The 26,038-nt window shown below is 37.3% G+C and overlaps 1 protein-coding gene across 4 annotated transcripts in view; it reads left to right on the plus strand.

The window, feature by feature from the left end:
* The window catches only part of CLOCK (clock circadian regulator), a 140,577-nt gene that overhangs the window by 104,246 nt on the left and 10,293 nt on the right, over positions 1 to 26,038 (plus strand). For 3 of the 4 annotated variants that reach the window (XM_040483148.1, XM_040483156.1, XM_040483171.1), the window contains 10 exons: positions 2,193 to 2,275; positions 2,480 to 2,586; positions 4,580 to 4,727; positions 5,291 to 5,366; positions 11,605 to 11,746; positions 13,850 to 13,950; positions 14,647 to 14,736; positions 18,056 to 18,208; positions 24,453 to 24,662; positions 25,433 to 25,638. In XM_040483148.1, the coding sequence (XP_040339082.1) occupies positions 2,193 to 2,275; positions 2,480 to 2,586; positions 4,580 to 4,727; positions 5,291 to 5,366; positions 11,605 to 11,746; positions 13,850 to 13,950; positions 14,647 to 14,736; positions 18,056 to 18,208; positions 24,453 to 24,662; positions 25,433 to 25,638 (1,316 nt within the window). The remainder of the gene's footprint in view (positions 1 to 2,192; positions 2,276 to 2,479; positions 2,587 to 4,579; positions 4,728 to 5,290; positions 5,367 to 11,604; positions 11,747 to 13,849; positions 13,951 to 14,646; positions 14,737 to 18,055; positions 18,209 to 24,452; positions 24,663 to 25,432; positions 25,639 to 26,038) is intronic. The other variant, XM_040483165.1, reaches the window with a different exon arrangement.

Raw genomic sequence — 26,038 nt, forward strand, 5'->3', positions numbered from 1 at the left:
TGAGCTCTGTCGTCCGGGGGCTCAGCAGCTTTCCTTCCCTTTGTCCTCCAGCCTTCCCGCTTTCTGAGCAGAGCTGTTAACTTATGACCTCCCAGCCGCTAAGTCGCGCTTGCTGTCGGAACACAGTCCGTCAGGCCCCTCCGCTTTTTGCAAGCCAGACTCGGGGGCTCTGCTTGGCCGGCGAGACGCCCCTCCACCTCGGCTCCCTCCCGCCAGTCCGTGGAGCGCGCACCGCCTCGCCGCCCTTCCTACCCTCTTCCGTGGTCCTCTCGTCTGCGCTTGGCTCCGGCGACTCCATTCTGCTAATCCTCTGGTGGTTTTCTGGGTTATTTAGGCAGGTGTAGGTGGAATTTAAGTGATCAGCAGGACGCGCGGTGAGCCCAGCGTCCTCCTACGCCGCCATCTTCCCTCTCCATTTCATTTAATTCTTAAAACAACTTTAAAGATAGATGTTAATATAGTCCTCATTTTATATATAAGGAAGCTGAGGCTTAGGGAAGTTCAGTTACTTGCTCAGAGTTATAGCTATCACGTGGTAGAACTGGGATTGATTCTAATTCCCATTCTCTCAAAGCCCAAGCTTGTAATTCACTATATTGTGATAACAGAAGGTCATTCAGGGGCACAGAGGAGTTTGGAGTGCATTGCTGAGTATGAGTAGGGTGGAGGGGGTAGGGATGGTGGGAGATAAGGTTAGAAAAGTAAGCAGTCTAAAAATGAAATTTATTTCTTCATTGTTTCTCCATGCTAAAGAATTTAAACTTTATCGAAACAGAATGAGAAGTTATGAAGGTTTTTAAGCCCAGAAGTCATAATCATACTTGAGTATTAGAGAGTGTTTGTGGCCAGAATAGAGGATGAGTTAAAGAATAGGGAGACTGGTCTGGAGAGAAGCTATGGTGATAATGTGAGCCAGTGATGGCAAGTCTAGGGTCTAAGACCCTGAAGATGGATGAGATCAAACAGATTTTTTTTTTTTAACTTAGAAGGTGAAATTGAAAGGATTTAGTATCAACCACTTAGGTGGAAAAAGGTGAAAATGAGAGTATGTTGTGACTATCAGATTTCTAGACTGATGGCACAGCACAGGTATGCCTCCAGTGTTGAGATGCAAAATTGTGGGTGATGAGTCAGGCAGTTCATTTTAGGACATAATGAGTTTGTGATGCATGGGGACATCCAGACAGTTAGAAAATACAGAGCTATAATTCAAGACAGAGATCTGAATTTAGAATGAGGGTTTATAGGCATGTGAGTAAATAGAGAAACATACTGAGTGAGAAATACTCCCCTAGAAGTCTGCATATGTTTATTGCCACATTCTTTAGTACCAGAAAATTAAAATGTGATTAAAACATTTCAGGGAGAGGCGGCTGGGTGGCTCAGTTGGTTAAGTGTCCATCCCTTGATTTCGGTTCAGGTCATGATCTCACAGTTCATGGGATCAAGCTCTGCATCAGACTCTAAGCTGACAGCACGAGTCTGCTTGGGACTCTCTCTCTCCCTCTGCCCCTTCCCTACTTGCTCGCTCTCAATAAAGAAACTCAAAAAAATTGTTTAGGGAAAAATTATCTAATAATGACTTTTTTTCCTTCAGATTTTTATTTAAATTCTTGTTAGTTAACCATACAGTGCAGTATTGATTTCAGGAGTAGAATTCAGTGATTCATCACTTATAAACAGCTCCCAGTGCTCATCACACGTGCTCTCCTTAATGCCCATCACCCATTTAGCCCATCCCTCCCACCCACCCACCCACCTCCCCTCCAGCAACCCTGTTTGTTCTCTGTATTTAAGAGTCTCTTATGTTTTTTTCCCTCTTTTTTCCCCCTCCCCTGTGTTCATCTGTTTTGTTTCTTAAGTTCCACCTATGAGTGAAATCATATGGTATTTGTCTTTCTGTGACTTATTTGCTTAGCATAATAACACTTTAGCTCCATCCATGTCGTTACAAATGGCAAGATATCCTTCCTTTTGATGGCCAGATAATATTCCATGGTGTGTGTGTGTGTGTGTATGTGTATGTGTATACACTGCCTCTTCTTTAGCCATTCGTCAGTGGACGTTTGGGCTCTTTCCATAGTTTGGCTATTGTTGATAATTCTAATAATGACTTTTATGGCTAACAATATTTAAAATTCTTCTAAGGACACAACAGTATTTCTAAATTCTAATTATTAATTTACTTGTAGGAAATGTGCACTGTTGAAGAACCTAATGAAGAGTTTACATCCAGACATAGTTTAGAATGGAAGTTCCTATTTCTAGATCACAGGTAATTTCATTTTTAAATCCCATAAAAAGCTAATTGTCATATAATTCTTGAAATTAATTGGTTTCAAGGATACACTTAATCAGATGTTCAAATCCATTATCCATTTTTCAAAAAGTAAAGATTTCCTCCCCAAACTGATTTCTAGTTGAAGTATTTCTTATTATGGAAAAAGTTATAATATCGATTGTGTTATATGTGATTTAGGGCACCACCTATAATAGGATATTTGCCATTTGAAGTTCTGGGAACATCAGGCTATGATTACTATCATGTGGATGACCTAGAAAACTTGGCAAAATGCCATGAGCACTGTAAGTAGATTTTAATATTTCTGGTGATAATAACTGCTTTTAGTCTAATAAATAACTAATGTATTAATAGAAGATGGTAAAATGCAGACTTGTAAACATTTTTGTATTTTTGAAAAATATTGGAAGATTTCACTTTATAACCCAATCCAATAGGAATCCTAGATCAAATTTAAATTAAACTTGTTGCTTCCTGTTTTACATATTTCAATCTATAATAGTAAGTACAGGTTTATAATATGGCATCTAATAAGCCTTGTTTTTGAAGTGTTTAAATTCTACATCTAGAGTAAAATTGGGATGGTATGTCAAAATATTAGAACACTGTTTCATATATTTTTATTTCAGGCATATAGGTCTGCCTAGGAATTAGGTACACATTTAAAGAAACTTTTAGAAAGCCCATAGTGAGTGCTTAATGTTTCCTGCCATTATGCTTATTAGCAGCAGGGACATTAACATCTTGTTGTACCTGGCTGGCACTATTCTAAACAGTTTATGTACATTATCTCCATTATTCATCAACACAGGTCTAGAAAGTAGACACTGTTATTGTCTCCATGAGTAAATTGAGACACAGGAAGGCTAAATAATTTACAATCCCACAATTCACTGGTGGCAGAGAAAGGTTTAGAGTCTAGACCTACTACCTCTTTACCACATGCTATTCTTTGTTTCAGAAGTTTAATGGTAAGTTTTATTTGCTTCTCTGATTCTCCTCCCCAAATCCTACCTCTTGGAGTGTCCTCTATAGCTTAATTAGATATTCAGTATTCTTTCATGATGTCTTAGGCTGGTCTAGTAGGCCTCTATATGAAAATAAGGCATGTTATATAACAAAATCAACTAAATGGGAGATTTCAGAATAAAGTAATTTCAGCACAAAAAACCCATTGTGCACTCCAAGTGATAGGGGCAGTAGGCTCTATGATGTATTGAAAAGATCTGACACTTCTGCTGACTAGCTGGGTAATTTTGGACAAACAATTTAAAGTTTGTAGACTTCAGGGGCATCTGGGTGGCTCAGTCAGTCAAGTGTCTGACTTCGGCTCAGGTCATGATCTCGCGGTTTGTGGGTTTGAACCCCGCGTCGGGCTCTGTGCTGACAGCTTGGAGTCTGGAGCCTGCTTCAGACTCTTTGTCTCCCTCTCTCTCTGACCCTCCCCTGCTTGTGCTCTGTCACTCTCTGTCAAAAATAAGTAAATCTAAAAAAAAAAATGTTTTTTAATTTGTAGACCTCAGTTTCCTCATGGAGAGAGAAAGAGAGATTGATTCCTGATTGGCATTTCCTGAAGTTTGTTTCACTGAATGCTGATCCCTTAAAAATAGATTTTATGGTCAAGGAAGACTGGGAAGCACTTCATAATCAATCCCTACTACTTCCCCACCCCCAGAATCATGACATAAATTAGCATACTAGAAGTTTTGAAAAGAAAGACTAAATAAAACTATTTAACAACATTCCCCAAATTAACCACAAAATTCTTTTTTTGCTTAATATCTGTTAAAAAGCTTCAGAACTTACAACCTACAAAGAATGTTTTGGGAAATACTGTTGTCAGTTACTTGAAACAATTAAGTTATTCTGATTTTGGTTAAAGTTTTGAATTAAGTGCTTCAAAGATGCTGTACCTGCCAGGGTACCTGTACCTGTGCGAAAAAACTCAGATGTGATCACTTATTGCTCTTCAGTCTCTGTTGGTGGGAGGAAGTCAATATATGAACACTTTATTCTTAAATATTTGGAAATTTACTGTGTGTGAAAAGTATCTGAGATCAGTAGTAACTGACTCTAAGTGGGGCACTGTGGAAGATATGTTAATTGCTTGGGACATTAAGCTATCCCTGTAGAATAACATTTTCTTACAACTGATATTTATGTTACTGAAAAGCCATTGAATTGTGAATGTAGATTTAAATGTAAATGCTAGGTTTGGCTAAAAACCAGGTTGATAACTAATGATAATGAGTCAATATATTTTTCTTTTCTTCTTAGTAATGCAGTACGGGAAAGGCAAATCATGTTATTATAGATTCCTCACCAAGGGACAGCAGTGGATTTGGCTTCAGACTCATTATTATATCACTTATCATCAGTGGAATTCTAGGCCAGAATTTATTGTTTGTACTCACACCGTAGTAAGGTAATAATTCTTTTATAGAACTTATGAATTATAGAAACACTGATAGTGATGTTGGCAATGAAACTTTCAGGCATGACTTGTTAAGAGCTACAGTGATCTTTTTCCTAATTTTTGATACGTCTTTTTGTTAAAATTTTATTAAATTTACTTACAAGCATTAATTTTATTAAATTTACTTACTGGCATTATGTAGAAATAGAATACAGGTATATATGCATATGTAATTCTTAACATAAGTGTTACAATTTAAAGCAGAAATTTTAACTATCTTTTTTATACCAAAGTCAATCATGTAAAAGGAACACCGGAGTAGATCAGCATATCTTTCCTTTTTTTAATTCTTCTCAAGTACTGTGTAGTTAGAGATCATTTACAGTAGCATATAAAACTTCTGAGATAACTAGATTAAGATAGAAAACTATAGATGTGTTCTAGGATTGTGTAGTGCATAGCAAATAGGCTGGAATCCATGGTGAACAAGTAAGACCCGTAACAGTCAGTGCACTTCTGCAGTATTGTAAATGAGTGATTAAGAACTAAAATTCTATTTTTTCCATTTGTAGTTATGCAGAAGTTAGGGCTGAAAGACGACGAGAACTTGGCATTGAAGAGTCTCTTCCTGAGACAGCTGCTGACAAAGTATGTATCTTACAGTTTAAAAAAAATTATTTCTTCCTAATGAAAGGCAAGACTCAATAATTTATAGGAAAATTATTTTTCAAATATTTCATTTCCTCACTTGTGACAGAATTATAATTATATTTTACTTTTTATTTTAATTCTAACATTTTAAAACCTTATATACTTCTAAAAAACATTTGAAGGGCCTCCTATTTAGTGAGAGACATGTATGATTTCACATTTAAATTACCATTTACTAATTGCCTGCAATGTGCAAGGCTCTGGCCAGGTTCTTTATATGAATTTCCAAGTGTCACTTATTCCTCAGACATCCTTATCTCTTAGGTGATATTCCCTTCTTGAAAATGTTGAAACTTGAGGTTTTAGGGGGTCCCCTAAAGACATATGACTGGAAGTTATAGTCAGAATTTGAATTCTGGTTTTTCTTTTCTTTATGTCAGATATAAGTATAGTATACTAGTTACCTATTGCTATGTAATAAAAGTTAATGATGTAAAATAATACACATTTATTATCTCATAGTTTCTGTGGGTCAGAGATCTAGGCACTGTTTAGATGGGCCCTCTGCTTATAATTGGTCATTTGGCTGCAATCAAGGTGTCAGCCCAGGGTTTTCTCACAACGCTATAATCAACCTGTCAGTTGGGGCCACGGTCATCTCAAGGTTCAGCTGAGGCAGAATCTGTTTTCAGGCTCACTCAGTGGTTGTTGGAAGGATGTGGTTCCTCATGGGCGGTTGGACTGAGTGCCTTGGTTTGCTGGCTAATGGCCCGAGACCACCTTTAGTTCGTTTCTAGGTAGCCATTTTATCAAAGGAAGCATGTAAGAGATCCAGGGAGAGGGAACGACAGCAAGATGAGAGTCTTCTGTAACCTAATCACAGAAGTAATATCCCATCATTTTTGTCTATTCTATTAATTAGAAGTAAATCACTAGGTTCAGCCTGTACTAAAGGGAAGGGATTATACAAGGTGGTGAATACCAGGAGACAGGAATCAATGTGAGCTATGTCAGAAGTTCCCTACAACAGTTGTTTTTGACCTTTAGAAAATAGTGGAATGAAAAGAATCAAGAATAAAAAGTGAGTTAAATAAGCAGCATGCCAGGGTTGATATGGGGAGTATTATTCAGTTTTCAACAAACCTTATTAAGTACTTTCCATGTGCCAGAAAGTACTAGATAGGGGTCTAGATGCTCAGAATACAGCAGTGAATAACCCGGACAAGTTTTCTGCAATCATGGATCCCATGTGAAAGAGTTTTTTCAAAGAGGCTTTGTATGCTTAGAAGAAAAAGATCCAGTATATTTTATAAAACACATTTTCTGAGAAAAGTGCTTAAATCTAGGGTACCTTGAATTTATAGAAACTAAAAGTAATACAGAGATTGTTCCTCCTTGCTTCTTTTTCTCTCATGCCAGTGTCCAATCCTAGTAAATTCAACTAGCCCTACTTCCAAGTATACTTCACATATGTGTACTTTCCTACTGTATTTACTCTTAACCACCACAGTCCTCCTGGAGTTAGGAAAGAGGTCCACTTGACATAGATTTTTGAGAAACTTTAATGGGTAGATAGGTTTTAAGGTCATGAATCCAAATATGATCACCAGGTGAATGAATGGTGAGACACACACACACACACACACACACACACACACACACACACACACACACCCCAAGGGCTAAGCACTGGGGCATTCCATCATTAAGATATGAAAGAAACAAGGAAGAATCAGTCACAGAGGAGACTGAAGGGAAATATCCAGTCAGGTATGAATAAAACTGAGAAACTGAGTTTTCATAGAAGCCAAGAAAAAGTGTGCCCATGAGGAGTAAACAGCTTTGTCAGATTCACCTTAAATAGGTTAAATTAGGTGAGCACTGAGAAGTGTGCACTGAGTTTAACAACAAGTATTCATTGATCGATAAGAAAAGATTGGGTGGAATAGCAATATGAGTGAAAGCCTGATTAGAGTGGGCTTAAAAGAGAAATTCCTGGGACAGGGTAATTAGAGACAGTGAGTAGGGAAGGTTTTCCTACAAAAAGGAGAGGAGTGGAAGAGTATTAGGAAGAAATAGGCTTAAAAGAAGTTTTTGATGTTTAAGGTGGGAGAAATAATAGCATGTTCGTATACTGAGAAGAATGGTCTGATGGAGAGAGAATTACTGCTAGAGATAGAAAAAAAAATGCTAGAGCAAAGTTCTCGACCAGGGGAGAGAAGATGGGATCCAGGCCACAAGTAGACAGATTGGGCTTAGTGGAAAGATCATTTAATGATAGAGAGGTTTAGTAGACTGTGATCTTTAGGTCAAATCTCATTCTCTGCCTGGTTTGATAACACTCACAAGCTAAAAATATGGTTTCCACATGTTTCTCAGTGATTGAAAAAAAAATCAAAAGGAGAATGGTGTTTGTGACACATGAAAATTATATCATCAAATTCCACAGCTACACTCAATTGTGTATATATTGCCTATGTTTGCTTTTTTTTAATTAAAATTTTTTAATGTTTATTTATTTTTGAGAGAGAGTGTGAGTGGGGGAGAGGCAGAGAGAGAGGGAGATACAGGATGCGAAGCAGGCTTCAGGTTCCCAGCTGTCAGCGCAGAGCCGACACAGGGCCCAAACCATGAGATCATAACTTGAGCCGAAGTCAGATGCTTAACCGACTGAGTCACCCAGGCGCCCCTAATTTTTTTTTAATGTTAGTTTATTTTTGAGAGAGAGAGTGCACAAGCAAGCATGAGGGGGGAGGGGCAGAGAGAGAGGGAGATACAGAATCTGAAGCAGGCTCCAGGCTCTACACTGTCATTACAGAGCCCAACACGGGGCTTGAACTCAGCAACCATGACATCATGACCTGAGCTGAAGTCGGACGCTTAACCGACTGAGCCACCCAGGAGCCCCTGCCTATGGTTGCTTTTGTGCTGCAACAGCAAGTTGAGTAGTTGCAGCAGAAACTACGTGGCCCCCAAAGCCTATAATATTGACTCTCTGGCCCTCACAGAGAGCATTTGCTGATCCCTAATCTGTAGTGACATAAAGAAAGGCAGAGTATATGAGGACAGATGATGTTAGTTAGGTTGATATGATAATAGGAGCTTATAGCAATGTCCAACAGTGAAACAGGAAGCAGAATAACCAGCTAAGAGTGAGGTTAGGAGAAGAGTTGTTTGAAGTTTGAAAAGAGCCGAGCAAGTGTTAAGTTGCTTTCTAGGAGGGGCGCCTGGGTGGCTCAGCCGGTTAAACATCCAGTTTTGGCTTCATGATCTCAAGGTTCATGAGTTCGAGCCCCACATCAGGCTATGTGCTGACAGCGCAGAGCCTGGAGCCTGCTTTGGATTCTGTCTCCCTCTCTCTATCTATTCCTCCTCTACTTGTGTGTGCTGTCTTTCTCTCTCACCCTCTCAAAAATAAATAAACATTAAAAAAAATTTTTAATTGTTTTCTAGGAGAGTAGGAGAGTGAACAGATGTGGAATAGATTAAAAATTGGATTTAAACAGCATTGGGATTTTTCCAGGGGAGTGTGGTGGAGGGAGATAGGAGCAAGAGAGTTGATGATAACCTGTAAGGGTGTGGTTATGATGATTAACCATGAATTTATAAACTTGGTAAAGAGGGGAGAGAAGATACAAAATGAGAGAGTGTGAAAATGTGGTAGAATCAATGTATTTTATGTTCCACTAAAGGATTATTGGAGCTGGCATACTAAAGAGAATAAGAAATAGTGGTCTAACAGGAGGATCTTTGAAATTGAGGTTATGGAAAGTTTATTCTTTTTTTAAAAACTACTTATTTATGAGGTGCCTGGGTGGTTCAGTCGGATAAGCATCCAACTTCAGCTCAGGTCATGATCTCACGGTTTGTGAGTTCAAGCCCCACATTGGGCTCTGTGTTGACAGCTCAGAGCCTGGGGCCTGCTTTGGATTCGCGTGCGCGCGCTCTCTCTCTCTCTCTCTCTCTCTCTCTCTCTCTCTCAAGAATAAATAAACATTAAAAAAATTTTTTTAATATTTATTTTGAGAGATAATGCATGCAAGGGGTGGGGGAGGGGAGAGGGATAGAGAGAGAGAGAGGGAGGGAGGGGGGGAAGGAGGGAGGGAGAGAATCCCAAGCAGGCTCCATACTGCAAGCCCGCAGGGGCTTGATCCCACGAACTGTGAAATCATGACCTGAGTGGAAATCAAGAGTCAGATGCTTAACCGACTGAGCCACCCAGGAGCCCTATAAGGTTAATCTTATTGGTAATGATAAGGTCTAAGATATGACCATAAGAATGAGTGACTGAGGACAGGTGGAAATCAAGATCTTTGTGGGAGAAGACATCAAGGAAGAGCGAAAACATGATGATGAACATGTGAATTGATACTGATGTTGATAACCGTGGATTTAAGAATAAGTTGATGGTAGACTTAGCCAGGAGCAGAAATTTTAATACAGGTACTTAGTGAGGAGTGACCATAAGGGTCAGTAGATAACTGTTCCAATGAGAGATAGTCATATAATGATAATATGAGATTCTGGCTGTGAGTGTTGGAAAAGGAGGAAAGGGGAAAATTGTGGAAAGAGGAGGAGGAGGAGGACTTCTCTACCCCTCCAGAGCAGCGATCTGAAGGTTGTGAAAGAGAAAATAGCCACCACTTAAAAGTCCTGCAAGGAAGTGGTGTTTTCTATAGACAGCTAGCTTTTAGTTAGAGCAAGCCAAGCAAATGGATATTCAAAGATGAGGTTGAGAATACAGGAGATTTTGATAATGGTGGGTAATATTCCATTGTATGTATACAACACATTTTGTTTATCCATTCATCTAGCAATGGACACTTGGGTTGCATCCATCTTTTGGCTATTGTGAATCATGCTGCTATGAACATGGGTGTACAAATACCTGTTTGAGTTACTCTGTTCAATTTTTTTGAGTATATACCTAGAAATGGAACTACTGGATCATGTAGTAATTACTTAATTTTCTGAGGAACCGTCATACTGTTTCCTGTAGTAGCTTCACTATTTTAAATTTTCACCAGCAGTGTACAAAGGTTCCAATTTATCCTCGTCAGCACTGGTGATTTTCTGTTTTGTTTTTGTTTTAAATAATAGTCCTCATGGGTGTGAAGTGGTATCTCATGGCTTTAATTTGCATTTCCCTAATGGTTAGTGACAACTCTTTTTTGCAAAAAGAGCAACTTTTCTTTTTATTAAAAAAAATTTTTTTTTTTTTTAACATTTATTTATTTTTGAGACAGAGCATGAACAGGGGAAGGTCAGAGAAAGAGGGAGACACAGAATCTGAAACAGGCTCCAGGCTCTGAGCTGTCAGCACAGAGCCTGACGCGGAGCTCGAACCCACGGACCGTGAGATCATGACCTGAGCCGAAGTCGGACGCTTAACCGACTGAGCCACCCAGGCGCCCCGCAACTTTTCTTTTTAATTAATTTATTTTGAAAGAGGGAGAGAGAGTGCATGCACAAGTGGGGGAGGGACAGAGAGAGAGGGAGAGTGAAGGCTGGGCAGAGCCCGACGTGGGGCTCAATCTTAGGAACTGAGATCGTGACCTGAGCTGAAATCAAGAGTCAGATGCTTAGCCGACTGAGCCATCAGGTGCCCTGGGCATTTTTTCAATGTGTTCACTGGCCATTTGTATATCTTCTTTGGAGAAATATATATGTAAGACCTATGTTTTTTAATTGCATTGTTTGGGGGGAGGTTTGCTATTCAGTTGTAGGATTCTTTTATATTTTCTGGATGTTAATTCCTTATCAGATACAGGTTTGTGAATGTTTTCTCCCCTCCCATGGGCTGCCTATCCACTGTGTTTGTAGTGTCCTTTGATGCACTTTTGTTGCTTGTGCTTTTAGTGTCACATCCAAGAAGTCGTTACCCAGTCCACTGTCATAAAGGCTTTTCTCCTTTTTTTCTAAAAGTTTTATAGTTTTAGCTCTTATGTTTAGGTCTTTGATCCATGACAGTTAATTTTTGTGTATGGTAGAAATTAACAAAGAGTTTAATCATTCTGTTGCATCTGTTGCTATAAATAAAGAATGAAGTAAAAAATTTCTGACTGTAGAACAGCAATTTTTATTTCTTTACCTAATATTGCAGAGGTAAATATTACACAGGTACCTTTGCCTTGTTGTGGGTGAAAACTGATTTGGAGAAGGAAAAGTAGCCAGTTATATTGCTAACTTTGGATAACTGAACTACAAGAAAACATTTATTTTACTGTCTCCTTAGAGCCAAGATTCTGGGTCTGATAATCGTATAAACACAGTCAGTCTCAAAGAAGCCTTGGAAAGGTTTGATCACAGCCCAACTCCTTCTGCTTCCTCCCGGAGTTCAAGAAAATCATCTCACACAGCAGTCTCAGACCCTTCCTGTGAGTACGCTAGCTTGAAAGCAGACTTTCTTTCAAGAGAGTGCTTCTAAATTGTTATTGGTGTCAGCATTTTTCATCAAATGCTACTTTAGTATTATTTTTACATGAAAAAGTTTACTGTAGTATTGTTTGTTAAAAAGCTAGAAACACTCTTTTTAAGTTTATTTTTTTAATTCAAGTATAATTAACATGTTATATTAGCTTCAAGTGTTCAATATAATGTTTTAACAATTCTATACATTATTTAGTGCTCATCATAGTAAGTATACTCTGAATCCCCTTTGCCAATTTAAGAAACAAAAGAAATGAATAAAGAAAAAGGCAAACAAAAAACCAGACTCTTAAATATAGAGAACAGACTGGTTGGTTTCCAGAGGGAAGGCAGGAAGGAAGATGGATAAAATGCTACTTAAAAATGATTAGTTTTACATTTCTGAACTCTGTTAACTTTTCCAGTGAGCAAGAGGCACACTGCTCACATTTAACAAAGAATTATTTATAAAATAGCCTGTAAAATATTTAGGTAGTAGTGTTGGTATTGTTATGTTGCTTTTAATCATCCCTCAAAAAATAAAGCAAAACTGTTTATTCCTTTTTTACTGGTAGAACCTGTCAGTGTTCTTTAAGTTTGCTTTTTGAGAGTTTTTTTTAGCTCTTGTTTTAAATGAAGACTTGCATAGTTATCATTGAATTAGTAACCTTTTTCTTTTTGTTTAAAGAGTTAAGCCCTTTCATTTCCCAGGGTATTAAAACTATATATTATAAGGAAAAGGAGGTTGTTGGAACCACTTAACACCATGGGTAGAACATTAAAGAGGTTAAACATAGAATTTCTGAAACCTTAGGAAAAAAAATTTCTCCTTTGTAGCTGTTTTTCTCATTTTATAAAAGAGAAATTATACTTTTATGTTATGCTTTTAATGGAGGGAGGTACAAAATGCAAATCAGTGTAAATCAGTACATACTCATTAACATAGTGATGAATGTAAATTAGGAATGCATTGCTAAACCTCAAAAACGTTTCTTGCAACCTAAAGTAAACCTTTAGTTTACTGCAGTAAGAATATGTAAAATGAGATCTACCTTCTTAAATGCTTAACCATACAATACACTATTGTTGACTATAAGTACAATGTAGTGCAGACCTCTAGAGCTTATTCATTGTAGTAAATGGAGATGTTATTGATTAGTAACTCCATATTTGCTTCAATGCCCCCAGCCCTTGGCAAGCACCGTTCTAGTCTTTGATTCAATGAATTTGCCTATTTTAGATACCTCATATGATGGAGTCATGCAATACTTGTTTTTACATCATTGGCTTATTTCACTTAGCATAACATCCTCAAGATTCACCCATGTTGTATATCTTGAAATTTTCCATTCTTTTTTAAGGTTGAATAGTATTCCATTGTATGTATATTACCACATGCTGTTTTTTCCATTCACCTGTCAGACATTTAGATTGTTTCCACATCTTGGCTATTGTGAATGGTGCTGCAGTGAGCATAGGAGTGCAAATATCTCTTTGAGATTCTGATTTCAGTTCTTTTGGATAAATACCCAGAGGTGGAATTGCTGGATCACATTTGGTAGTTCTATTTTTAATTTTTGGAGAAACCTCCATTACTGTTTCCCACAGTGGCTGCAGCATTTCACATCCCCACCAATTTTAAGTGTACAAGGGTTCTAATTTCTCCACATTCTGGGCAGCACTTTTTTGAATGAGTGGTATCTCATTGTGGTTTTGATTTGCATTTTCCTGACGAGTGATGTTGACCATTTTTTCATATGCTGGTTGGCCATTTGTAGATCTTCCTTGGAGAAATGTCTATATTCAAGTCCTTAAGCCATTTTGTATTGAGTTATTGGAGTAGTAACCATTTTTAAATTCAAAGTTTTCCTGTCTCAAATATTTATTTTGTCCTTAAGAAAAAAGTAATTCAAATGAGCCATCTTATTGTCATAGACTTCACTTTAATTAAATAATTTAGAAAAATAACTTAAAGATCATTTTTATTCACTGAAATCCATTTTGAGATTAATCTTTGGAAATTTTATTTTATAAAGTACTAACACTGTTTTGTTTTTGTTGACTGACATCAGCAACACCAACAAAGATCCCAACAGATACTAGCACTCCTCCCAGACCGCATTTACCAGCTCATGAAAAGATGGCACCAAGGAGGTCATCATTTAGTAGTCAGGTAACTCTTCAGTATTCTTCTGAATACAGAGTTATTAAAAGGGAAAAAAAATCATCCAAATCCTTAAAATTCATTAATTTGTTATCCCTTTCTATAAAGACCAACACAGCTGTTGATAAATAACACTCGAGATCTTTCCTTTTTGTGAAGTAGTTCTCAAACATATGCTTTTGATTATTTTACAGGTAAAACATTAGATATTTATTTTAATAAAAGTTAATTGGGGCACCTGGGTGGTTCAGTTATTTGAGTGTCCAACTCTTGATTTTGGCTCAGCTCGTGATCTCACGGTTGGTGAGATCGAGCCCCTCTGCGCTGTCAACACAGATCCTGCTTGGGATTCTCTCTCTTTCTCTTCTTCCCACCAAAGTTAAATAAAAAATAAGAAAAATTAATAATTTAGAGCCATTTTATATTTAATTTCTAATACCACTTTTAGTTCTGTCTTTTTAACTTTTACTGAGAGCCCATGCAAGGTAATGTGGCAGATGCCTTACAAGATACAAGGATAAATAAGGAATAGATAGACATGTCCAGTGTAGAGGGGGAAACATGCATGCCAGCACTCAACTAAAAATGCATGAGGCAAAGTGTAATTCTCTTATAAAGATACCATTTCTGGTGAAATGGTATTTCTGGTGAAACTACTTATGGATGGGTATAATTGTCACTCATTATTTTTTATTTTGCTCCTAGTCCATAAATTCCCAGTCTGTTGGTCAGTCATTAACACAACCAGTGATGTCTCAAGCTGCAAATTTACCAATTCCACAAGGCATGTCCCAGGTATTTTTTGTTTGTTTGTTTGTTTGTTTGAAACAGTTGAGTATTTTAAAATGATAAATGGTTTTTAAGGTAATAGAGATTTTTAAAAATACATACTTTTAGTGCAATGAATTCCATGTGTGGCCATTTACAATGTCTGGGGGATATTTTTGATTGTCAGTGATTATTGGGTACCACTGGCCCTTCACAGGCAAGGACCAGGGATGCTATTTGTCTTGAAAGATGCATGACAGGGGCGCCTGGGTGGCTCAGTCGGTTAAGCATCCGACTTCGGCTCAGGTCATGATCTCGCGGTCTGTGGGTTCAGGCCCCGTGTTGGGCTCTGTGCTGACTGCTCAGAGCCTGGAGCCTGTTTCGGATTCTGTGTCTCCCTCTCTCTCTGACCCTCCCCCGTTCATGCTCTGTCTCTCTCTGTCTCAAAAATAAATAAACATTAAAAAAAAAAATTTAAAAAAAAAGATGCATAGCAGTTTTGTACAACAAAGAATTATCCTGCCTAATATGCTATAATACTCCACTGAGAGACACTACAGATAGAAATAGAAGGATATTAAAGATGAAATATAGCTGTTCATTTTGTTCTTCCTATGGATAGTGGGAGAATTAAGTAATTTTATTCATCTATTCATTCATACACAGGGCATTTATTGAGTTCTTGAGATATTGCAGGTGCTCGCAATATTAATATATGTACTGTAAGATTTTATTACATCTAGAAGGAATGACAGATAACTACAGTGCAATATTGTATAGTCTGTGCCCAAGGTATATAGGCTGATATATGAGCACATTAGATGGACCCCTAATGCAGCCTGAGGAAGTGAATGAAAACTTTCTGGAAGAATTGTTGCTTGGGCTCAGTCCTGAAGGAGACCTACATACAGAAATTAGCAAGGAGACAAAAGAATAGGTATTATAAAATTGACACTAAATTACTTTTGATTAGAAATTCCTAACTTGTAATTTATGACTCTCTATTCATTCAGTGCTTCAAACACATTAAAAATACTAGATAGTGGTAAAAATAATCCAAACTGTTTTGTTTGGTGTTAAATATACCTTGACTTAACAGTATTTCAAATAATGATAGTTAAGAATAGGTAAAAAACATTTTTCTAAAAATACCTTTATCTTACATGGTTTTTATCTAAATTATACTATATATAATTTTAGCCATTATATGACACCTGTACAAGTATATTGACAATGTTGTAAATTATCTAAACACCATAACCTTGACTTCCTGTAACATAATTATATAAGGTGCTTAAATATTATCTGTAGTTACAGTAGTTTTCATCATCGAGTCCTCAGTGTTTTTTATTCTGAAGGTTAACAGATTTTTTATGTAAATATTTAGGCATACTTTCAATATTATTAGTTCACTAATCTCAAGATACTGGATGACTATTTCTTAACATTTTAAAGGGATATTTTCATGAAATTTAATAATACCTGCTATGTTATGAAAAATGTTCATAACTATCCAGACCTCATATTTTGTTGAGTGATAAAGCCACTTTGCCTCTTAGTTCTGAGATTTTTTTTCCTGTTATTCTGCCTTCTGTTTATATCTTATTGGCATTTAATAGAAATCCTTTAAGTAATGTCAATGTAAAGTTTATTCAAAGGTATAAATAACTTTTGTTAGGATAAAATATATTTGTATGACATAAATACAACGTTTTGAATAATATTTTTAAGAGGCAGAGCTCAAGTACAAATTTGTAATGTTTTCTCATACCTAGTGTAATCTAATGTAAGATATGATTATTGTCAACTTTAGAAGTCTGAGTTGTATACGTTTTGAAAAGTAGTATTCAGTATCAGTACAATCTTTTGAAGATAAAAAAAGCTTTTGGGAGAGCATTTCTCACTTTTAGATGCAGTTCACTATGGGAGGCTATTTTAAGATTAAGGCACATTTCCAATAAATTGAAATTCTTTTTGGTATACTATATCCTGTGCTAAATATTCATAGAAATAGTTAAATGAGCCTATATAGACTTAAGTGATGAATCACTAAGTGTGGCTAAATGTCAAGCAGTAGTAAATAAAAGCTGCTTATGACTCAAGTAAAACATAGTGAAATAAGATTGAAACTCCTGGAAGTAGAATAACTGTGTTTTCATTCATGTCTGCACTTATTCATTCATAATTGCTTAGTCTTTAAAAGCCTACATTTTGTACTTGTCTGAGAACAGTTTCAGTTGAAAATGTGAGGGGCGCCTGGGTGGCTCAGTTGGTTAAGTGTCCGACTTCAGCTCAGGTCATAATCTTGTGGTTTGTGAGTTTGAACCCTGTGTCAGGCTCTTTGCTGACAGCTTGGAGCCTGGAGCCTGCTTTCAGATTCTGTGTTTCCCTCTCTCTCTGCCCCTCCCCTGCTCACACTCTGTGTCTGTCTCAAAAATAAAGAAACATTTAAAAAAATTTTTGAGAAAAAGGAAATAGTAAAAATATGGTTAGTTATCTGTTTAGATTTTTATAACCTTCAAGTGTGTACAAAGAGGACATTGTAGGGATGACAGAATTTGATATGAGTAACTCTAAGAACCGGCTACTTTTTCATTTGTTAAATGGTAGAGATTAAGAAACTTGTTCTAGGAAATGGTAGAGAGAGCCACAATATGATCTCTGGTCTTCTAATGCCAGTGTATACTCATAATCAGTCAAGATCTGGTCAGAAGTCAGAAGCCATACCGGAAATTTGAATAGGGCTAATATAAAAAAATATATTAACTGGTAACGGAATTCTAAAGAATACAGGCATAATGGATGTAGGAGGCAGCCACTAACCTCAAGTGAAAAGGAGAGTACAGTATGCAAAGAAGGAACAACTTGGAAAACTCTCCCAACCTCCTAAACTTCTTCCTCCAGGCTAGGCTGAAACTCAGTTCCCATTGGGGTTGGTGTGGCTGTAGCCACTGGATGAGAGGGAGGTTCACTGAGGTGCCAGAGACCAGGGCTGGAGGGCAGGAAGCCACCTGCTGGGGTAACAGCAAAATTTGTTGGGGAGCTTCCCATAAGGATGCCAGTGGGACTTGCCGGAAAGCCACCTCCCTTTGCAGTATCCCTCTAGCTCCATCTACTGACATGACTAAGTTTGTGTCCACTGACAAAGGAAGATGTTTATAAGGTCCAGCTCCAGTAGCACAAAGCTAAGCAAAGGTGGGTGAATTAGGAGCCAAGAGGCAATACGTTAGTAATTGGTATAACATTTTTAACTCATGATATATACTGTTTATTTTTCACATTGCACAATTATGAAGAATAAGTGATTCTAAAATATGTTACACTTTTTCCAAACATGGGACTTCAGTTTCAGTTTTCAGCTCAGTTAGGAGCCATGCAGCATCTAAAAGACCAATTAGAGCAACGGACACGGATGATAGAGGCAAACATTCATCGGCAACAAGAAGAACTAAGAAAAATTCAAGAACAACTTCAAATGGTCCATGGTCAAGGGCTGCAGGTAAGTTATTATATTTGAATACAACAAAGCATGCCATTCACATTTTGGTTTCTTAATAAAATTGACTTTTCTTACTTAAAAATGAGATGCAAGAAATACATTTCATCAATTTGGTTCAGTAAATACTCATTGGTTACCTACTCAATATGATTGAATTTATAGTCTGATTCATTCCTAAGAATATTTCCATCAACATCCTTGTTTCTCCAGATTAGATTCATCTTGTATAGTCTTTATTTTTAGTAAGCTTATACCCATAATATGAAAATAATATTTTATATAGACTTTTAGGTACATGTTGGTACAGAATTTAGAAATCAATCATCAGTCATTGTTTTAGTGAAATATCAGTAGGTATGATTCAAATTAGTCTTATTTGGTCAATCTACTGACCCACTAAAGTTACATCTGTCAGACTAGTATTTTGGAGAAGGGAAACTTCAAGTGAAAACTACTTCTGTCTCATGCCATAAATTATGAATGATAGGTGATGAAGAACCAGCAGGTCACAGGCCCTTTTTTTTTTTTTCAAATATAATTTATTGTCCAATTGGCTAATATACAGGGTGTAAAGTGTGCTCTTCGTTTTTGGGGTAGATTCCCATGGTTCATCACTTACATATAACACCCGGTGCTCCTCCCAACAAGTGCCCTCCTCAATGCCCTTTACCCATTTTCCCCTCTCCCCCACCGTCCATCAACCCTCAGATTGTTCTCTGTATTTGTTTCCTATTGTTTGCCTTCTTCCCTTTCTTTTTGTAACTTTTTTTCCCCCTTCCCTTCCCCCATGGTCTTCTGTTAAGTTTCTCAAGATCCACATTTGAGTGAAAACATGATATCTTTCTCTGACTGACTTATTTCACTCAGCATATACCTTCCAGTTCTATCCATGTTGCTGCAAGTGGCATGATTTCATTCTTTCTCATTGTCAGGTAGTATTCCATTGTACATATAAACCACATCTTCTATATCCATTCATCAGTTGATGGACATTTAGGCTCTTTCCATAATTTGGCTATTGTTGAAAGCATTGCTATAAACGTTGGGGTACACGTGCCCCTATGAATCAGCATTCCTATATCTTTTGAATAAATTCCTAGTAGTGCTATTGCTGGGTTGTAGGATAGGAACCTCCACAGTTTTCCAGTTTGCATTCCCACCAACAGTACACGAGGGTTCCCTTTTCTCCACATCCTTGCCAGTATCTGTAGTTTCCTGAGTTGTTGATTTTAGCCACTCTGACCGGTGTGAGGTGGTATCTCAGTGTGGTTTTGGTTTGTAGTTCCCTGATGATGAGTGACGTTGAGCATCTTTTCATATGTCTGGTGGCCATCTGGATGTCTTCTTTGGAAAAGTGTCTATTCATGTCTTCTGCCCATTTCTTCACTGGTTTATTTGTTTTTCGGGTGTGGAGTTTAGTAAGTGTTTTGGTAGATTTTGGGTATTAACCCTGTATCCAATACATCATTTGCAAATATCTTTCCCCATTCTGTCGGTTGCCTTTTAGTTTTGTTGATTGTTTCCTTTGCAGTGCAGAAGCTTTTTATCTTGATGAAGTCTCAATAGTTCATTTTTGCTTTTATTTCCCTTGCCTCTGGAGACTTATTGAATAAGAAGTTGCGGCTGAGGTCAAAGAGATTGTTGCCTGCTTTCTCCTCTAAGGTTTTGATGGTTTCCTGTCTCACATTGAGGTCTTTCATCCATTTTGAATTTATTTTTGTGTATTCTGTAAGAAAGCGGTCTAGTTTCATCTGCATGTTGTTGTCCGGTTCTCCCAGCACCATTTGCTAAAGAGACTATCTTTTTTCCACTGGATACTCTTTCCTGCTTTGTCAAAAATTAGTTGGCCATACATTTGTGGGTCCAATTCTGGGTTCTCTATTCTATTGCATTGGTCTATGTGTCTGTTTTTGTGCCAATGACTATACTGTCTTGATGATTACAGTTTTGTAGTAGAGGCTAAAGTCTGGGTTTGTGATGCCTCCAGCTCTGGTTTTCCTTTTCAACATTACTTTGGCTATTTGGTGTCTTTTGTGCTTCCATACAAATTTTAGGATTGTTTGTTCTAGCTTTGAGAAGAATGCCAGTGCAATTTTGATTGGGATTGCATTTGATTGTAGATTGCTTTGGGTAGTATTGACATTTTAACAATATTTATTCTTCTAATCCATGAGCATGGGATGTTTTTCCATTTCTTTGTGTCTTCAGTTTCCTTCGTAAGTTTTCTATAGTTTTCAGCATACAGATCCTTTACATCTTTGGTTAGGTTTATCCTAGGTATTTTATGGTTCTTGGTGCAATTATATATGGGATCGATTTCTTGATTTTCTGTTGCTTTGTTATTGGTGTATAGAAATGCAGCCAATTTCTGTACATCGATTTTTGTACCCTGTAACTTTGCTGAATTCATGAATCAGTTCTAGCAGCCTTTTGGTGGAGTCTTTCAGGTTTTCCATGTAGAGTATCATGTCATCTGCCAAAAGCAAAAGCTTGACTACTTCTTTGTCAATTTGGATGCCTTTTATTTCGTTTTGTCGTCTGATTGTTTGTGCTAGGACTTCTAACACTATGTTAAGCAACAGTGGTGAGAGTGGACATCCTTGTCGTGTTCCTGATCTCAGGGAGAAAGCTCTCAGTTTTTCCCCATTGAGAATGATATTAGCTGTGGGCCTTCATCTATGGCTTTTATGATAAGGTATGTTCCTTCTAACCTTTCTTGAAGGTTTTTATTAAGAAAGGAGACTGTATTTTGTCAAATGCTTTTTCTGCATCTGTTGACAGATCATATGGTTCTTGTCCTTTATTAATGTGATACATGGCATTGATTGATTTGTGAATATTGAGCCAGCCCTGCAGTCCAGGAATGAATCCCACTTGATCATGGTAAATAATTCTTGTTATGTGCTGTTGAGTTCAATTTGCTAGTATCTTGTTTAGGATTTTTGCACCCATGTTCATCAGAGATACTGGCCTGTAATTCTCCTTTTTTGTGGGGTCTCTGCCTGGTTTGGGAATCAAGATAATGTTGGCTTCCTAGAATGAATCCAGAAGTTTCCTTCCATTTCTATATTTAGGAACAGCTTGAGGATAGGTATTAACTCTGCTTTTAAGTGTCTGGTAGAATTCCCCTGGGAAGCCAACTGGCCCAGGACTCTTAATTAATGTGAGATTTTTAATAACTGATTCAATTTCTTCACTACTTATGGGTCTGTTCAAATTTTTTATTTCTTCTCATTTGAGTTTTGGTACTATGTGAGTGAGTGTCTAGGAATTTATCCATTTCTTCCAGATTATCCAGTTTGTTGGCATATAATTTTTCATAGTATTCTCTAATAATTGTTTGTATGTCTGTGGTGTTGGTTGTGATCTCTCCTCTTTCATTTGTGATTTTATCTGTTTGGGTCCTCTCTCTTCTTTTTGAGAAGTCTGGCTAGGGATGTATCAATTTCGTTTAAAACCAACTCAGTTACATTGATCCGTTCTGCTGGGTTTTTTGTATTCTGTATTGTTTATTTCTGCTCTGATCTTTGTTATTTCTCTTCTTCTGGTGGCCTTGGGGTTTCTTTGTTGTTCTGCTTCTAGTTCCTTTAGGTATGCTGTTAGATTTTGTATTTGGGATTTTTCTTGTTTCTTGAGATAGACCTGGATTGCAATGTATTTTCCTTTTAGGACTACCTTTGCTGTATCCCAAAGGGTTTGGACTGTTGTGTTTTCATTTTCATTTGTTTTCCATATATTTTTAAATTTCTTCTTTAGTTACCTGGTTGACCCATTCATTCTTTAGTAGGATGTTCTTTAACCTCCATACATTTGGAGGTTTTCCAAACTTTTTCCTGTGGTTGGTTTCAAGTTTCATAGCATTGTGATCTGAAAATGTGCATGGTATTAACTCAATTCTTTTATATTTATCAAGAGCTGTTTTGTGACCCAGTAAGTGATCTGTTTTGAGAATGTTCTGTGTGCACTTGTGAAGAATGTATATTCTGCTGTTTTAGGATGAAAAGTTCTGAATATATCTGTCAAGTCCATCTGGTCCATTGTATCATTAAGGGCCATTGTTTCTGTTGATTTTCTGTCTGGGTGATCTGTCCATTGTTGTAAGTGGAGTATTAAAGTCCCCTGCAATTAGCACATTCTTACCAATAAGATTGCTTATGTTTGTGATTGATTGTTTTATATATTTGGGTGCTTCTGAATTCACTGCATAAGCGTTTATAATTATTAATTCTTCTTGAAGGGTAGACCTTGTAATTATACATAAGGCTCTTCTTCATCTCGTTACAGCCTTTAGTTGAAAATCTAATTTGTCCACTAGAAGTATGGCTACTCTAGCTTTCTTTTGACTTCCAGTAGCATGATAGATGGTTTTCCATCCCCTCACTTTCAATCTGAAGGTGTCCTCAGGTCTAAAATGGGTCTCTTGTAGACAGTAAATAGATGGATCTTGTTTTTTTATCCATTCTGATAACCTATGTCTTTTGATTAGAGCGTTTAGTCCATTAACATTCAGTGTTATTATTGAAAGATATGGATTAGACTCATTGTGTTAGCTGTAGGTTTCATGCTTGTAGTGATTTCTCTGGTCCTTTGTGGTCTTTGCAAAACATTGCACTCAGAGTCCCCCTTAGGATCTCTTGTAGGGCTGGTTTAGTGGTAATGAATTCCTTCAGTTTTTGTCTGGTAAAACCTTTATCTCTCCTGCTATTCTGAATGACAGGCTTGCTGGATAAAGGATTCTCGGCTGCATATTTTTCCTATTCGGCACATTGAACGTTTCCTGCCACTCCCCTCTGGCCTGCCAAGTTTCAGTAGATGGGTCTCCTACTACCCTTATGTGTCTACCCTTGTAGGTTAAGACCCATTTGTCCCTAGCTTCTTTCAGAAATCTCTCTTTATCTTTGTATTTAGCCACTTTCACTATGATATGTCATGCAGAAGATTGATTCAAGTTACATCTGAAGGGAGTTCTCTGTGCCTCCTGGATTTCAATGTCTGTTTCCTTCCCCAGATAGGGGAAGTTCTCAGCTGTGATTTGTTCAAGCACATCTTTGGCCCCTTTCTCTCTCTTCTTCTGGAACTCCCGTGGTACAAATATTGTTCCATTTCATTGAGTCACTTAGTTCTCTAATTCACTGCTTGTGGTCCAGAATTTTTTTCTTTCTCAGCTTCATCTTTTTCCACAATTTTATCTATTTCACCTATTCTCCCCTCTGCCTCTTCAATCCTTGCTGTTAGGCAATCCTTGCCTCTAGTTTATTTTGCACCTCATTTACAACATTTTTTAATTCATCATGACTGTTTTTTAGTCCCTTCATCTCTGCAGCAGTAGATTCTCTGCTGTGTTCTGTCTTCTGTGTGTTCTGTCTATGCTTTTTTCAAGCCCAGAGATGAATTTTATGACAATTATTCTAAATTCTTGTTTAGTTGTATCATTTATATCTGTTTTGGTCAATTCTTTAGCAGTCATTTCTTCCCGGAATTTCTTTTGAGGGGAATTCTTCCGTTTCATCATTTTGGCTAGTTTTCTGTCCCTGATGTGTTTTAAAACTTATGTGGCCTGCATCTGGGAGCACTACTATATTAAAGAGGGGTCATACACTATCCAGGGCCTGGCCCTTCAGGAGGTGTTTTTTCGAGTGTGTTAATTTGTTCTCTGTTGTTGTGATTCTGGTTGCTTTATCTCCCTACGTGTAGTCATGTTTTGGACCCTCCACTAGGTGTGCTTTGATTTGTTTGCTGAAGTAGCCCTGTGGCCCGCTAGGTGTCCCTGTGGGTCCCTGGAGACATCTTTGTCACTATGCAGCCCGGACTCTTGGAATTCAAAGTCTTTTGGCCTCAATACTGCTGTGTTTGAGGGATGAGGGAATTTCAGGTCCCCCTACTTCTCCACCATGTTGGATCTCTTCCAGTCCATAGGCCTTGAGTAGCACTGAGCTAGGGTAATGTCATCTGATGAAACAAATGGTCCCCAACATGTAAAGTGTTCAAACAAGTAGAGGTTTTGAAATTTATAACACTTTTTCTGACAATTGGAAACATGATAGATTTAGGATAATTGGAAGAATGAATATGAATTATGTTTTATTCTGTATTTATTGCTAATTCATTCAGAATGACTTAGACCATCCTGATATTTGCTTTTAAAACTTAATTTGTAGGAGTGCTTAGGTGGCTCAGTTGGTTAAGTGTCTGACTTTGGCTCAGGTCATGATCTCACGGTACAATGTGATCTTTATTTCTGAAGATGTTTTTACAGCAGTCAACCCCTGGTTTGAATTTTGGTTCTGTTCAACTTTCTTCTGGAAATTCATCTAACATCCAGCAACTTGCACCTATAAGTATGCAGGGCCAGGTCGTTCAAACCAACCAAATTCAGAGTGGAATGAATACTGGACACATTGGTACAACTCAGCATATGATACAACAGCAGACTTTACAAAGTACATCAAGTCAGGTAATGATATCAAGTATAGTGGGTTATGGAGTGCTCAGTGACTGAAATGTGTGCTATTGCTGAAACAAAAATGAAGCTCTATCTCGAATAATTCCATATTTTAACAGTAATAATTAGAAAGTTTAGGGGCTCCTGGCTGGTTCAGCCAGTAAGACCGTATTGTCTCATGATATCAGGGTTGTGAGTTCAAGCCTCACCTTGGGCTTGGAGTCTACTTTAAAAATAAATAAATAAAATAATAGGAAGTTTTATTTTTGAGGGTGATCATTAAAATATTTGGTACAAAATTGTTAAATTGTTGATGTTAAATGCTTTCAGTATTTTGACATTTAAAAATTTTATAGTTGGGGCACAGTGATAGTTTAATCAATATTCTAAGAAATTTCATATAAATTCCAGGAAATTTGATGCAGGTAATTGTTATACATCTGTGACTATAAATCCCAAGACTTCAAATGAAATCTATAAAGATCTAATGTCAGTCACTCACTTTGGGCATTTAACAGAAATTGCTCATCTATATTTTATTTCATCCCTGTTAAGATCATGCTCCTTTTCTAAAATCATACCTTGTATTCAAGCAAGGATTGAAGACTAATTCATTCTCAGTTACTATAAGTCTTTTTCCTTTGTATTAGATTTCTCCCAGAGTAACAAGTCCTGCCTCTTCTTTTCTTGCCAGCTGTTGTTAGAATGATGCTAATAGTGTATGTATATTTACTGAAAAAATGTTTTCATTTAATTTATCTGTAAAATCTTCTGTTTTCTAGCAGAGTCAACAAAATGTACTGAGTGGGCACAGTCAACAAACCTCGCTTCCTAGTCAGACACAGAGCACACTCACCACTCCGCTGTATAACACTATGGTGATCTCACAGCCGACAGCCGGAAGCATGGTCCAGATTCCATCTAGCATGCCACAGAACAGTACCCAGAGCACTGCTGTAACTACATTCACTCAGGACAGACAGATCAGGTAGTTGTCATATTTCATGAGTTTTTCCAAAGTTGTAAAAATTGATTAGTTAAAAAACAGTAATTTGATTTGAAAAAACAGTTTGTAGCTAACTCCCAGAGTTCTTGAATTTGAAATAAAAATGCAGAATATGTTCATTGTTTAAGGACTTTGTAATAAACGGACAACAAGTTTTGTTCTTGGTCCAGAAATGTTCTACCAAATATTATAGAATCCAGCATCTACGGCATACTGTTATATAAGATTTGTGGCAGGGTTTGTATCACTCTGAAACTTTCATCATTGTAGTACGAATGTTGAGTTTTCAGGCAGTAACAGTGGTTAGGGTGGATACTAGCATAAGTTGATATATGTCATGGAATAAAATTAATTTACCTTTCTTGAGTTTTTTGAGTACTGT

The sequence above is a fragment of the Herpailurus yagouaroundi genome, unplaced genomic scaffold (assembly GCF_014898765.1).
Source record: "Herpailurus yagouaroundi ecotype Mexico unplaced genomic scaffold, PumYag 28, whole genome shotgun sequence".
NCBI lineage: Eukaryota > Metazoa > Chordata > Mammalia > Carnivora > Felidae > Herpailurus > Herpailurus yagouaroundi.